The sequence below is a fragment of the Rhizopus delemar genome, genomic scaffold (assembly GCF_000149305.1).
Source record: "Rhizopus delemar RA 99-880 supercont3.13 genomic scaffold, whole genome shotgun sequence".
NCBI classification, from domain to species: domain Eukaryota; kingdom Fungi; phylum Mucoromycota; class Mucoromycetes; order Mucorales; family Rhizopodaceae; genus Rhizopus; species Rhizopus delemar.
In genome coordinates this window covers 751,190-766,147 of record NW_027137839.1, presented here as the reverse complement: position 1 = coordinate 766,147, position 14,958 = coordinate 751,190, and the positions used below count along the sequence as shown (strand labels likewise).

Sequence of the window (14,958 nt, the reverse complement as noted above, 5' to 3'; positions counted from 1 at the left end):
CAAAATTGAGAATGAAAAAAGGACTGGTTTATACGCTCATCTGAAACATTGTGTGTATCACTCTATGTGTACTAGCAGACTAGGCCATCTGTTTAGAGATCAAAAGGGACCAAAGTGGATTCTAAAAGCAAATGCAACCTATTGATCATTTAATAGAAAAGTTAAAAAGTGAATTTTAGTTGCTTTTCTTAATGAGAAAAGAAGAATATCAAAAGAGCTTGTTCAAAATTTTTAGTTTCAATGTTAGTATAACTCGTTGCTACAGTCGGAAAGATGAATTTTGGTGATTCATAAGATTTAATTAGTGATTACAAAATACACTTTTTCTCAAAACTTTGTCGCCCCTCAAAAGGGACAGACTCGACCTTGACTAGCATGTTCCATCGCTTAAACTCTGTTTCTTTTGGTTCACACCGCTCTCAGACGTGTGATTCCTATTATATTATATTTTATAAATAAAAATAAACTATTTATTTACAAAAAAAAAATTCTTTTTAAACATCTTTCCCAACATTTAAGCCTATAAAAACCAAAAGGATCCAACCACTCTATTCCTCCGGTTAACAAGACAAAGCCCAGCCTTGCGGAAAATGGAGTGACCTTGTAACTTCTGGACGGTCATGCAGTTTCATCTACGGTCAGTTGAACCTGGCTTTATGGTGGGGGTTGCCGATGTACTGTCAAATATCTTTCAATTTTAAGCTTGCTCTATGCTTTGCAATATAAGAAAAATTGTAGTTGTTTTTTTTAACATAATACTAATACTTATTATATACAACACATCTTGTGAACGAGCTACACCTAGCAAATCATTTAGCCTGGAAGACCAAAAGAATGCTGCATTTTTTATGTTTACGTGATTACATTTACAATCTGTAAGAAGCACCTGGTGGATGTACTGGACTTGTTAAACATGCATTACTGTGAAATAAATCAAGATCACCTTCTTTTTGAGAAAAGGTTATTTGTTTGGAGATTTTTATTATTATTATCTTTCAAATAAGTCAATAGAAAATTTTTATTTATATAATTATATACGTTTAAACACAAATTTTTTATTAAAACCTCTATTGGGCGCACGATTATAATATTATATCTTTCCCGCCCGAGGCAGGTCAAAAGGAAGGGAAATTGGTAACTAAAAAGCCCTTTTGGGTTCAAGGGTATAATTATATACTAATTCTTCAGTAATATTAATACTAAACGTATTGGTTCAAATAACTTGAGACTTTTTCTGAAGTCAACTTAGTATAGCCTGTGGATTCCTGTATTAATAAATTGTTAACTTTTTCTTGCTCAACTTGTGCCAACTATTAAAAACAGACATATTAATAATTGTTAAATATGTTGTAAACTCAAGCTCTTACTAGTAAAGTTGCCATTAGCTCAAACATAGATAGCCAAGCAAATCGAGCGTTCCAATCGACTGAAAGTGGTGAAGAGCGAACTTCGACGGCTTTCCAATTACATGTTGACCGTTTGAGAAATAATTTCATTAAGGTCAATGTACGTACAATCAGCTGGATTCCGTAAACTTCTTTTTTGTAGATTGTGCCAATGGATGCATCTTGTTATTTTTAACGATACAATTTAATGCATTCGAAGATTCTACAATTATTTTGATGGTATCTTCCAAAGTATGAGAAACGGATTCTTTATTTATACCACTGTTTGATCCGATAAAGAGTTCTTCGTCATTTGTTTTCATATTTACGCCATGACCATCAGCAAACTTGAACTCGCATGCAGCAGATTGATAATCGTTGGGCTCTAAACCAGCAGTAACTTGGCATTCCACTTGCTTTTCACTCCAAGACATGATGATATTCCCAGTTTCTTGAGACAAGTATTTCAAAGGAGGGGTAAGATATTTCACGAATGCGGTTCTTTCGTGATTTTCCGATTAATAGAGAATGTTGCTTGCAATTGGAAGTAAAATCAGCTAATGACAGCGCTATGACTCGTGCAAATTTCTTTGTTAGTGAGATATTTGCAGATAATTAAGTGAGAAATAAAAAGGAGATAGTACTTGAAAACTAGTGAATGAGTCTCTATGTAACCTCTTTATTAGATTTCAAGACGAGAGAGAGAACCCATTTAATCAAACTACGCCTTTATATAGGAAATAAAATTATTCAGGGACCGAAGTGAGTTCAAGGTCAATTTAGTGTTGAGCTTGAACAATATAAATATTGTAAATGAATCTTAAAGAATATGCAATATATAATATTATGTATTCAGTATTTGTTATTTCTTATATAAGATTCGAGTAATCTCATACGAATAATAAGTATCTAATGGGGTAAATACGACAATTTGGAAACACCTTGTGCTGCTAGAAAAGCAATCCACTCTGGGTAGGAGCGCCCATCCAAAGAAAATGCTTCAGTCTTGTGAATATTAACCTTAGTATTGGATACAGAACCATAGCGGTCTAAATGGCGACGTAGGCGACAGTGATCATCCTTAGAATGCAACAGGACACACACATCATCCGCATAGGCAAGTACCTTTAAGGGGGAAGGTGCGATATTGGATGTTGTCGTAGCCGAGTTGCTCACAGATTGATATTGGAAACCCTTGAAAGGAAGAGTCTTGAAGGATATGTCGAAGAAACGGCTCCAGCGCAATGTTGAAAAGAAGAGGCGATAATGGATCGCCTTGTCGAAGACCCCGACGCTGATCAACTCTGTTGGTAAAGTGTCCGTTAATATTGATTCTCACCGCATTTCCAAAGAAAAGATTCTCAAGAGAATGAACCAAAGATGGAGGTAAACCAAAGGCTAGCATTGTTTGACACAAGTACATAGGGTGGACACGATCATAGGCATTTTCTTGATCTAACAAGAGACCAATCTCAGGCCGTCTTTGAACATGAGCTTGTTCCATGAGTATGTTGAGAATCATGCCATTTTCAGCTATAAAGCGATCACCAAGAGAACCAGTTTGATAACGATTGATAATTGTGTTCATAACGGATCTCATCCGTTGGTTTATAATGCGCGTGTAGATCTTTGCATCACAGTTAATCAAGGAGATCGGCCGCCAGCTTTTTAGAGTAGAGAGATCCCCTTTCTTTGGCAGTAATCATACTCGTAAATCTTGCCATGATGATGGAAAGGAACCAGCAGTTAAAGCCGTGTTGTATATCTTAGTAATAAAATCCTTTAACGGTGAAAACTGATAAATGAGATGCATGAAGACATAACCTAAACCATCCGAACCAGGACTAATTTGCCTCCTAATTACTTTCTTTGACTGCTCAATTATCTCCTCTATCGTAATTGGTGAGATGAGATAGCGACGATTATCGTCATTTAATTGTGGTAGATTTGCTATATCTTGCAGACAGCAATCAATGTCATGCTCATCCACAGGATCAACTGAATAAATTTCATGGTAGAATGCTTGACTAATCTCCATGAGTTGTGTACGAGAGGAAACAGTCAATCCAGATGCAGGGTCTTGCAAAAAATTTATGCTTCGTTCTACAGTTCGTATCTGGTGTAACCTCTTGAGATAACCGGCCGATTTCTCTCCATGTTCTCTTCAACATATTCCCGCCTTTAATGCTGCAATATCTACCAACTCTTGTTGAAGAGATTCAATTTGTTGGTCCATAACAGGAAGATAATGTAAACGTATAGCTATGGATGGCCGACTGCGAAGGAAATCATTGCGCTTGCGTTGTAAGACCTTAACTGACTTTTTGCGCCAGTTGGTGTAGTCAATTGCATACCGTTGAGTAAATCGCCGTATCTCAGATTTGACGTAGTCCCATTGTTCTTGTGCAGCCATCTGATTAGGCAAAGAAGGTACGATATCCATGAGTCGTTGTTTTAGTTGTATGCGGTACTCTTTCTGTTGAGCCAAAATGGGGTTGGCACGCCAGAGACCAAAACCAGTGGGAGTTTGGCCTAGCTTAAGCGAAAGAGAGAGTAATTGATTATCAGTCCATGAAGAGTGTAGTCGATGTGTGTCTGTATACGCACAAACAAAGAGAAAAATTGATAGATAAAATGATAGAAAGTCCGCAGGAGAAAGGAAATATCATCAACTTCGCAAAAGATCTCATGATCAACCCGCGTATTGCCAAAAGATGGTAATAAACCTACAAAAAGGATAGGGAGGTACCTTACAAAAAAATCAAAGGGTAATATTAGTAAGTTGGTTACTGCTGATCCTCAGCTCTTTGTTGAAGATGCTATAGACAAATTGGCTGATAAATTCCAAGACTTCTCCATATCAAAGTCGCAGTTCAATCATCATTTGAAGAATACTATGCAGATTACTGTAAAATAGCTTCACTTTATAGTCGAAGCCAAGAAATCTATGGACAGTCTACAGACAAGATTCGAGTGGTTCATGAACTGAAAAGACACGGACCTTGACTATACAAAAATTGCGTATTCATCGATGAAGCCGGATTTCATATCAATATGAGGAACATCTGGATCAGAACAGCACTTGGAACTCCTGCTGTAGTAAAGATTCCAAAACAAGGACAGCCTCTCACTCAATTATTGGTGTTATTCATTTATCTAGCATGCTTCATGTTGCTTTAAAGAAGTCTCCTCCTAAATCTGCAGCAGAAATTGCTGCTAAAAAGAAGAGAAAAGGTAACAGCGGGAAAAAAAGGATTGCAGCTGAGATCAACGACGACGAAGCTACCGGTGTCGTATGTTCTCTGTGAATAGATCCATACATATTCAAAACGACAGAATCACTTTTCCTGAGCCTGTTGAGTCGGGTTTGGCTCTTTGAAGGTGTGGTATGTCCACTGTGAATATATATATGCTGACAGATTTCTTTTGGATAAAAGTACGATTAGAAACAGGATCTTTCATGAAGGATTAATCGGTGGAACTATATCTATTGCAAATTCTTTTGATCCAGCTAGACTTTTCAAGGTAAATTCTTTATTACTATGTAACCTTTGTCTAATGAAGGCCCGTTCCTGTTATGTAAATGGATTGCTTATAATTATTTCTTAAGTTGATCTATTTTTCCTTTATGTGACACTGCATTAGGATCTATATGAAAATAACTCGTATTGAGTTAAAGGAGTAGAATTAGCTATGACCGAGTAATAGAGAAACGACTTTAATAAATCTTTGTAAAGCATTCACTACTCTGGTTTCTTATAAGTTGAATATGAATCATGTTTGAAGAATGTCGGGATACGACAGATTCACAAATGAGTTGATAGCATTAATATTGTGCTCCAAAAATAATCATTGCTTGGCAATCAAGCATTATTAAGGATTAATAGTGTGAGTATATGGGAATGTAGGCTTATGTTTATTTATCTACCAAAATAGACTGATGAATAAGGAGCAAGTGTTTATAATAAATTATGAAAAGATCTACATAATAGCATGTGGCATTTAGTCATCTGCACAATGATTAGGGTATTTCGCCAACCGCATAGTACATATATTAATATCCACACTGTGGAAAGTATATAAACTCTGAGCATGTAACATTAAATAAAATCATATATAATTTTAGATCTTATTGAAACCTCCATTTTTATTTTTGTGAACAAAACAATTAAATAAAACAGCAAATATACCTTTTCCTTTACAAACAAATCTATTGTTTGCTGCAGAAAATATCTAATCCTATAATATTAATAATCTACATTTCCTGGCTTAAAAAAGAAAGGCATTACTTCAGTGTGCTTGAATATGGTGCAGGTTTTCATGGCAATATCCAAACCCTTCTGTAAGTAAGCCTAGTTGCAGAGAAGAAAAAAGCAAGAATTTAGTCTCTTTTCAATAATCGCTTGATACATGGTAGAGTGTACTTTACAAACCTATTAAAACCATTTATTTGGATGTTTTTGTGCTTTGCTTTTTTTAGGAGAAAGGTTGGGTGATGAGCTGAAATTAGAATCAGAAGAGATTGTGTTGCACTCCAAACTTTTCTCATACATTTTCTTCAAACTATCATTCATTTTAAAAAACAAATCTTTGATAAATCAAATACGTCTATTTTAAAGGGATTAAGGTTTATGATCCAAAAATGTTTTTAAAACAGCAAGAAACCAAAGAATTTATTACAAGTTGCGGTCTTTTGAGGAAATGATTATTGATAATGCACCAAAACCAATCAAAGCAGTCAAATTAATTAATGAAGATTACCCCAACGCACAAAAAGCGTAGTAATTAACAGACATGGGAGCCCTTGTTAGTGAGGTTTTCTTTTGTGTTTACTGCGCTCTTGATTACTTGATCTCAAGGTCAGCAAACTTGCTGATAAGCATATCAACGGCAACTTGAGTATAGGTGCCTGGGTTATCATTATAAAACTAAATTAAGCATTGCTTATGTTCTTACTGTAACTGTGATTTCGGCTTGTTTTGAGTATTATTTTTTCCTTTCAAGACTAAGAGAGTCTGAATCCTTTTCATAGGTTTTTTTTTTTTTTTTTTTTTTTTTTTTTTTTTTTTTTTTTTTTTTTTCCGCCTAGCGCTAGCAGCACTTTCTTTGATACATGTTTTAAAAGCCGCAGTCCTAGCTGACAGTAGGCATTGAAACTTATACTGAAAAAATAGCTTTTTTGTGCTAGAGCCCATATGCTATATACTTAGTTGAACATTTTGCACTTCTTTTTATAGTCGTTCCGTTGGTGGGAATATTAGCGCTTTTTTTTAGGCAAGAACCAAGGTCAACTAATGGGTTTAAAGCATAAGAATCAGGTTTCTCATAAATAATAACAATTGTTTCATCTGTATTCTCGTCGTAAATATTTCCTTTACCGTCTTTATTTAAGAATATCAACGATTTTATTTTTTCGAACAATCATTGCGCTTTATTGTTATCCCCCCCCCAATTTTTATTTTAAAGTCCGTATTTTTTTCGTACAATCCTCAAATTGGTAGTGGAAGCACTATACAGTTGGCACTGTGGATTTTAGTAGTTCATAGAAATTTAATTGACGGTTACAAAAAAGTAACTGTCGATCATTGAAAACATTTGTCGAGAGACAGGATTTAATTTGTCGATTGTATAAATAGCAAAAGTTTGAAACCAAAAAAAAAAAGTTATCAAAGAGAGAAAATATCAGACAACCACTTTTACTTGAACAACACTCTGTCTCTTGACAAATATTGTTAATGACCGAAGGTTACAGTTTTCGATAACCGACAGTTACTTGTTTTGTAACCGTCAATTACTTATTTTGTAATCGCCAATTAAATCTTATGAATCACCAAAATTCATCTTACCGACTGTATTCTTCTTTTAGATCATTTGTTCTCGATTGCTACATACCACTTCTTACATAATGTACATGTAAGCTATATTGTATGCTGATATCAAAAGCAAGGGAAAAACAAGCAAGAGGGAAATAATCGAGATTAAAGTAGTCTAATATGATAATACTCTTTATGGACGGAACTTGGCATAAATCAATAAAATAACCACGGAACGAGATAGAAAATTCATGTAAAAGTAGGTTTTACAAAAAACGTTTTTTATTTCAAATATGTTGCCTCATCTTTTTTAAGGAGCGCTTGCTTTTAATGCTTAGTTTCACAATAATTTTGTTCTTTGTATTCAAATAAAACAGATTTTTTTTTGTGTACAACAAACCCTTAGAAATATAAATTAGACCAAAAAATGTTTAAGCAACTTTTAGGTTTAACTCTCTCCTTCTCTTAATTTTTTTTGCTGACATGACAGCTGAAGAAAAGACAGAATATTATACAACCACGACTTATACCATGACCACAAGTACTATCACAGTACCAGGTCTAGAATCATCTCTTAGTGAAGATGATAAAAAGGCAGTTCAAGAAGATAATGTTCTTGCAGCAACCATCGAATTAGATGAGAAATCTGAAATCGTTACTGCCAAAGCAGAATATGATGAAAATGGTAACCATATTAGCTTTACGAGATCTAAAGCAGAAAGTAGTATTGTATATAAAATGGATTTCATTTTTGTTATGCCTTTTGTTGCGATCATCAATTTCTTACAGGTAAGTCAGACAAAGAGAAGGATGTATGATCCGAAATTGATGCGTAAATAGTTCTTTGACAAAAGTGCTCTTAACTATGCTGCTGCTATGGGTATCAAGACTTCAACTCACTTGACTGGTTCTCAATTCAGTTGGGTCGGATCCATCTTTTACCTTGGTTATTTACTTTTTCAAATACCCAGTACCTTTTTAATTCAAAAGTTTCCTATTGGTAAATATGTTGGTGTCTTCATCGTCATCTGGGGCCTTGTCCTTCTCTTGACTTATAAGGTAACCAATTTCTCTCAGTTGGCCGGCCTTCGTTTCCTTTTGGGTTTCTTCGAAGCTGGTATTTACCCCAGTTGCGTGATGGTGATTAGTGCTCTTTATCGTCGATCTGAGCAATCTAGTCGTATCGGTATTATCTACATCTGTAATGGTATCTCCATGATCTTGGGTGGTTTAATTAGTTATGGCATTGCCAAGTTAAGCTCTCACGGCCTATTACCTTGGCAATGGATCATGATCATCCTAGGTGCTGTCACCATTTTCTTTGGCTTTATTTGCTTCTTTTTCATGGTAGATAACCCTAAAGCCAAGGTGCTTCACCTGACTGCTGAACAAGAAAAGATTGTGGATGAACGCAAGGCAGATAATGCTGTAGCTCAAACAAAACAATTTAAAATGTCACACATCTATGAATCCTTGAGGGAATCTCGCTTCTATGCCATGAATCTCATCGCTTTACTTATCACCTTCCAAAACAGTGCTCTTAGTAACTTTAATACAACCATCACTATGGGATTTGGTTTTACTGTAACGTATTCTAAAGATTTTTTTTAGAATTTACACTAACATGTCCCCTTCTGTAGAGCTTACAGGCTATTTTATTAACTATTCCATCCGGTGCTGGCACCTGTATTTACATCCTTATTGCCGTCTTCTTTAATCGTCGCTATGGTCAAACTCTCTACATTGCCTGTGTCTTCTTAGTATTGGCCATCCTTGGTCTCATCCTGCTTATCGTAATTCCCACATTCAAGGTTAAATTGGTCGGCCTTGTCATGGTATGGGGATACTGCGCCACATTTGTGATGCTCTTGACAGCCATTGCCAATAATGTCACTGGATATACCAAAAAGATCTTTTACAATTGTTCGTTGATGATCTTTTATACTTTGGGTAACTTTATTGGTCCCTTCATGATGGTGGAGTCTCAAGCACCTCTATATGTGGGTGGTATGATTGGCTATATAGTTTCTAATGCACTCTGCATCGTCCTCTTTTTGTATATCAGATGGGTCATGGTCAAGAACAATCGTGAACGTCTTGCTAATCCAGTCAAGATGGAATTGGTGGAAGATATGACTGATGTTGAAAACAAAAACTTTATCTATCGTATTTAGTTTAATCTTACACATTCGCATGCATATTATGTGTTTCTCTACTTTCTTATATATTAGACATATATATACTCTCATACTAATGATCTTTACATAAAAAATAATTCTCTCATCTTAATGCTTCTTCTTAGTTTTGCGTATTACACAAAGAGTCATATAAAACCTTGTGTTTTAGAAACACAAATCGGTAATCAAAGTCATATGCACGAGTTTGCCGGATTCATTCATTTAGGTTTTCTTGTGTAAAACCTATATAATATCACTAAAAGAAAAATAAGAAAGCGAAGCATAGGAATATTGCTTATAAAATTTTCTGTACAATTTTTTAAAGGAAGGCGAGATGTCAAAAGAACAACGTGTAACCAAAAGCTGTTATGCTTTTTTGATAAGTGAGAAACATGCATAATTCAAAAGTGGTGAGTTTAGCCCATCTATACATACTCTTTGCGAAAAAGGGCTAAATTAGCTGCGTACTAGATCTACCTTGATGATATCGGAATGGATAATGTGAAGATTTCAGAGAGTGTATGACTCAGAATTACATAAGATTTTACTATTAGAGCTATACAAGTAGACATTTACATAAAGTATTTTAACTTGGAAATGAAACCATTTGTATTTTTGTTAAAAAATAGATAATTCCAATTTTTACAAAATAGTTTGCTTATGAACTTTGTACATGCTTTTGAAGAAATATTTTTTAGTTTGCCTTGTTGGGGCTACGAGTAACGCTATGATCACATTCATCTAAAAGTACCATAATGTCTTTTTGCATATTTATTATATACCAATAGAATGAAGATAGTAAATGTCAATGTAGTTAAATGTATTTGCTATTACAAAATTCGGTACATACCATTATAAGAGGTATCACTTGCCGTATTTACCTTAATAATTTCCTTAATATCGTATGAGATCACTCAAAAGATTCTTAAACTAATAATTTGACTGTTCATGGTACATAACACAAAGTGCTATGTACAATAAACAGCTCACACAATTTATACCGTACTACTTCGGACCCTAAACCACATTATTATATTCTAAAACATAGTTTACATTGAACGTGCTCTCTCTCTCTCTCTCTCTCGTCCTTATTCAATAAAGAGGTTAAAGAGACTCGACGATTGTTTGACTTATTAATTTTATTAATCAAGCTATATTAATACGCCTATTCTACATCATTTCTTGTATAAGATAACTGTTTTTGATCATAAATTATTGAAATGGTTAAACATATATGTTGCCAAATAATGATAAAATATGTTGAAACCAGAAAGACAGAGATCATTATTACAGCTATAAAGAACAAACAATTAAATTATTCTTACACGATTCAATGGTATGACAGACCAATAAACTGGTGCAAACATATCATATTCAATTATACGCAGTACTAGTTTATTTATGAGTGCATTCATTATTATATCTATAGCTAAGCTTCTAATAGCAATTATACGAGATTTAGGGGCCTATTGAAAATATAATGATAAATTTGGTAGTCATTTTGACTGATAAGATAAAATGTCGGAATTAAATAAAAAAAAAATTCAGCCAGTGTCTTTTTAAGGGAAAAGGCTTTTACTAGGCTGTCAATCTAACTGAGCTTCTCAATCCAAACCTATACTCGATTATTATGATTTTTAATCCTAAGGTGGTTACCAAAAAAGAGAAAATGCTGGAGAAGCAAAGTTGTCTTCAATAGCTTGCGACAAAGTCCTTGTTAATTTAACAGCTGTATCTATCCATCATGTTATAAAATATGATCATATCCTTGTCGTTAATTATGGATAGGCTAAGCTGAATAGCAATAGATATTATAATGTTGAAGTCAAAATTAGACAAGATACACATCCCCCAACTATAGAGTACACTTCATCATATTAACGCATTGAAACTTACAAAGAAAAAGAGTCAGTAAATTGATATATTTTGAATATGGTCGTATTATAGGCTCAACATAAAACCCTTCTTGCATTGAATGTATCACACGGCAAGCTGTATGAGAAGAAGTTGTAAGGGTGTTTATAAGGACTTGTAATACAATCACCTTTGTCCAAAGGTCTATTGACCATAGAACTAAATGTTCCTATACATAGCTGTACCCACTACATTGGTATACTATGTTATCAACCTAGGTAGCCCCATATATGTGTTTAAGTATAGTTAAAATACATATTACTTTTCTTTGTAAACTTGGTTCTTTGTTTAACCATCACTCTTGAATTAGATATAGTTTATTAGTGTTTTCAATATTCGGTAGCATAACCAAAAAGAGCGTGAGATAGTTTGGTGTTCATTGCTTACCAATAAAATGGCTCCTATTTACACAAACAAGCACATGTCTTGTGAGGGTACACAAGTTATGTAAAATGAACACACCTTGAAAACTTTAATATTGTATCCATGAGTAAAGTCTCACTATTAAGCTGGTATGAAAAAAGTATGTTTTGGGTACCCACTCAGGGCTTTAAAAGGGAAGAGAGAGGGATTGTTGGAGAGAAATACGTTTAAGCTCTTATTTTCCTATATAAAACAGCAGAAAATAATCCTGATGAAAGCTTGATCTTTTCTATACAAGGCTGTATTGATCGCACATGATGGTCTTACATACGATCTGCACACAAATATACTTTACAAATGAAGTTAATAATGATAGAAAGAAAATAAATAATAAGGTTGGTAGATGAACATTATGTATAGTTAAGCAACTTCAGTGATTCACAAATAGGTTCCAATAAGTATAGGAATAAATGTAATATAGTAAATGGCTTTTTTTTTAAAGAAAAAATCAGACATTCAGAGCCCATAGGTTGCTACTTCGTTTCAATAATCTTAGTATACACATTAAATTTGTCTGTCACGCTTTATCAATAACATAGAAACTGACACAATAAACAAGATGTCAATCTGTAGGTTAACATTATCAAATAATATTAAAGCAGCAAATTAAGAGTTTGTAGTTCGTAAGTTGTTTTGCTTTTCATTTCTTAAGAATTTAGAAGAGTACTAATTTTCAATCTATCCTGATATACAAATATCGCTATCAGTCACAGCCTTGCTAGTTTTATGGAATATTTCTGCCAAATCACAAGCAAAAAAAAAAAAAAGAGCTAGTTGTTGACAATAGATTATCATTGTTTCAATGCTGCTGCTTGTAGTCATAAAATCAGTTCGATAGTTCTAAAGGTTATAACACCCTCATGAATAAATATTAGTATGTGCTGAGATTTATTTCCAAATTTGATATCTATATCCTGCACAGATGAACAAGTATTGATCTCTCTTGGTTATAGAATGTTCTGGATTATCGCTGCTAGTTTGTACATAAACAGGCTGCGATGTGAAGCTGGAAACAGATGAATGAATTTGACTGGCTTTCCCATGCTGATAAACTGCCATCAAATCCTCTACAATCAGGCCAAAGACCCCTAAATTGGCTACCTCGAAATTCCAACCAGTGTTGATTTACTTGGTTTCCTTATTACTCTTTTCCTTTCATTTATATCCTTAATTCCAAAAGAGATCTGGTTTTTCATTCTTTCTTTTGTCCTGGAGTAGGCAAAACAATACCTACAAGACATCATGCGCTCACTGCGGTCTTGTAAAATTGCTTCATATTAAATGAGTGATTTAGTGCCAATTCTATTTACGTATATTGGAATGCAGTACATAGTAAGCTATTCATTTGACAATAAGCAATCAATAATGATATGATTATTCCTTCACAGTTCCTAATCGACTATGGAACAATAGTATATATAATGCAGACTTGGTCCATGCGCATGCTTCAAGTGTATTGTTGACTACATCAATCATCATGATAAGAGCATCAGCAATAATCTAAAGAAAAATTAAAAAAATATACAAAAACAGTAATAAGCATGTAAACTTACCCCAAAATTTAGTGAATACAGTAATTATTTATGGTGATATGCTTTTTAATTTGAGTACATTTGCTTACTTTTAAAAATTTGCCTTGGGAAATAACTACTCAAGTTTGGCTATCTATGTGGTCCTGAAGAAGAGGCCAATGAAATAGTCTACGGGCTAGTTGCTGAAAACAAATAGATTTATTAGTAAATATTCATGGAATAAACAATAAAGGATTTTCAAGTTAGTCAGTTTAACTTTGTTGCTCGTTTTTTTTTTTTCACGATCTAGAACATTAAAGAATTTATCGTTTTGATATCCCAGTTGTTGGTAATAGGGGAAAGGAAAATTCTTACTTTTAAAGATATGTTTATATTAAACAATCTATACTGCTACTTTAAGTTATAGCTGGAGCATGCTTCCTAGTCCTTGACAAAGGATTTCTATCTCTCTCGGTATTCATCAAACTATGCTGACTATGGTTTATTGAGGTTGTGATTGGCTATTGGTTCATCTTTCTGAGTCAATACGACATGTTCATAAACATGCACAGTGCAAAATTAATGGTGGCGATGTTGTATGATATATCGACTAATCATATTTCTCGTCGATGGACTTTAATAAAGCGATGGCTTGAACAGAAACTAATCATTTGTTTTTATTGTTCAAATGATCCGCTTTGTACTATTCATTTTAACATGCGTATCTGTATTGATACCAATTGTAGATGTGACTTTCAATTATTATGTGGGAAGATATGTAGAAGCTTATATACCAAATCATCTTTTCCAGGTTCCTTTTTCTTTTTGCTGTTATGATTGTTTGATTACATATGGTTTCTATTAAAAATAAAAAGATATACTTGCCAGCTCTTTTGAAATTCAAGCTAAGCAGAAATTGTGAGGGTAGTGAGCAAGGAATCCGAAATACCGGTTGAAAAGGAATATAATTACCGAGCTCATCAAAGATTCACAGATTGAAAAAAAAAGTCTAGTAAAATTAAACAGTAATGAACTGTGAACAATAGCAATGATAAAGTGTCCAAATAAAATATGGACAGGAAAGAGAGACTGTGATTAATATAGAATGAGATATATTTATAAACAGAGGATGCTGTGCACCCTGTATTCATTTTATAACTATGCACCACGTTAAAAAAACATTGTATCACAAATGACGGGCAAAATGATATTTTAATCCGAGATCAATGATTCTGATTTGATAATATCATTTCTTTACTATTTTGTGTATAACATAATTACATAGAAATCATTCGATTTCATGCATTTAATTAATCATATTAACTTTACACACACGCCCTCTCCTTCTTTCTCTTTCGATATATCTTTCTTGATTAATTTATAAAAAAAACCAAAGCTATTTTTTTATGTTTAAAAAAAAATAGCTGTGAATGAAATGAGAGTGAATTTAGTATGATTTATTTAGAAAAGAGAAAGCGAATCAAGCAATAAAAATGAAGCTTAAGCCAAGGGGTGAGGGGTCCAACCTAACCTGGACCTGAGATCCTAAAATAAACTCGTGCAGATGACTTCGATCGCCGATTGTGCCCAGGTTATGCAAAGGGTGTTTGTATCACCACAATCTGGGAACACACGTCAAAAAACTTATCATTCTTTAATTTCAGGTTGAACTCCGAATACAAAGGGCATATGCAAAGATACATTATTCCTATATTTGTTTTAGTCCAAGTACATT

General features: G+C 33.9%; 3 protein-coding genes across 3 annotated transcripts; 1 reads left to right on the top strand and 2 right to left on the bottom strand.

The window, feature by feature from the left end:
• Positions 1 to 1,516: 1,516 nt before the first annotated feature.
• RO3G_14155 (uncharacterized protein) lies at positions 1,517 to 1,819 on the bottom strand (the record flags this gene model as incomplete). Its single annotated transcript, XM_067668739.1, has 1 exon — positions 1,517 to 1,819. One exon carries the CDS (start codon positions 1,817 to 1,819, stop codon positions 1,517 to 1,519), a length of 303 nt encoding a protein of 100 aa, XP_067524840.1.
• A 671-nt stretch (positions 1,820 to 2,490) lies between these two features.
• On the bottom strand, positions 2,491 to 2,973 carry RO3G_14154 (uncharacterized protein; the record flags this gene model as incomplete). Its single annotated transcript, XM_067668738.1, has 1 exon — positions 2,491 to 2,973. One exon carries the CDS (start codon positions 2,971 to 2,973, stop codon positions 2,491 to 2,493), a length of 483 nt encoding a protein of 160 aa, XP_067524839.1.
• Positions 2,974 to 7,681: 4,708 nt separating this feature from the next.
• RO3G_14153 (uncharacterized protein) lies at positions 7,682 to 9,372 on the top strand (the record flags this gene model as incomplete). Its single annotated transcript, XM_067668737.1, has 3 exons — positions 7,682 to 7,987; positions 8,039 to 8,782; positions 8,839 to 9,372. 3 exons carry the CDS (start codon positions 7,682 to 7,684, stop codon positions 9,370 to 9,372), a joined length of 1,584 nt encoding a protein of 527 aa, XP_067524838.1.
• Positions 9,373 to 14,958: the final 5,586 nt, after the last annotated feature.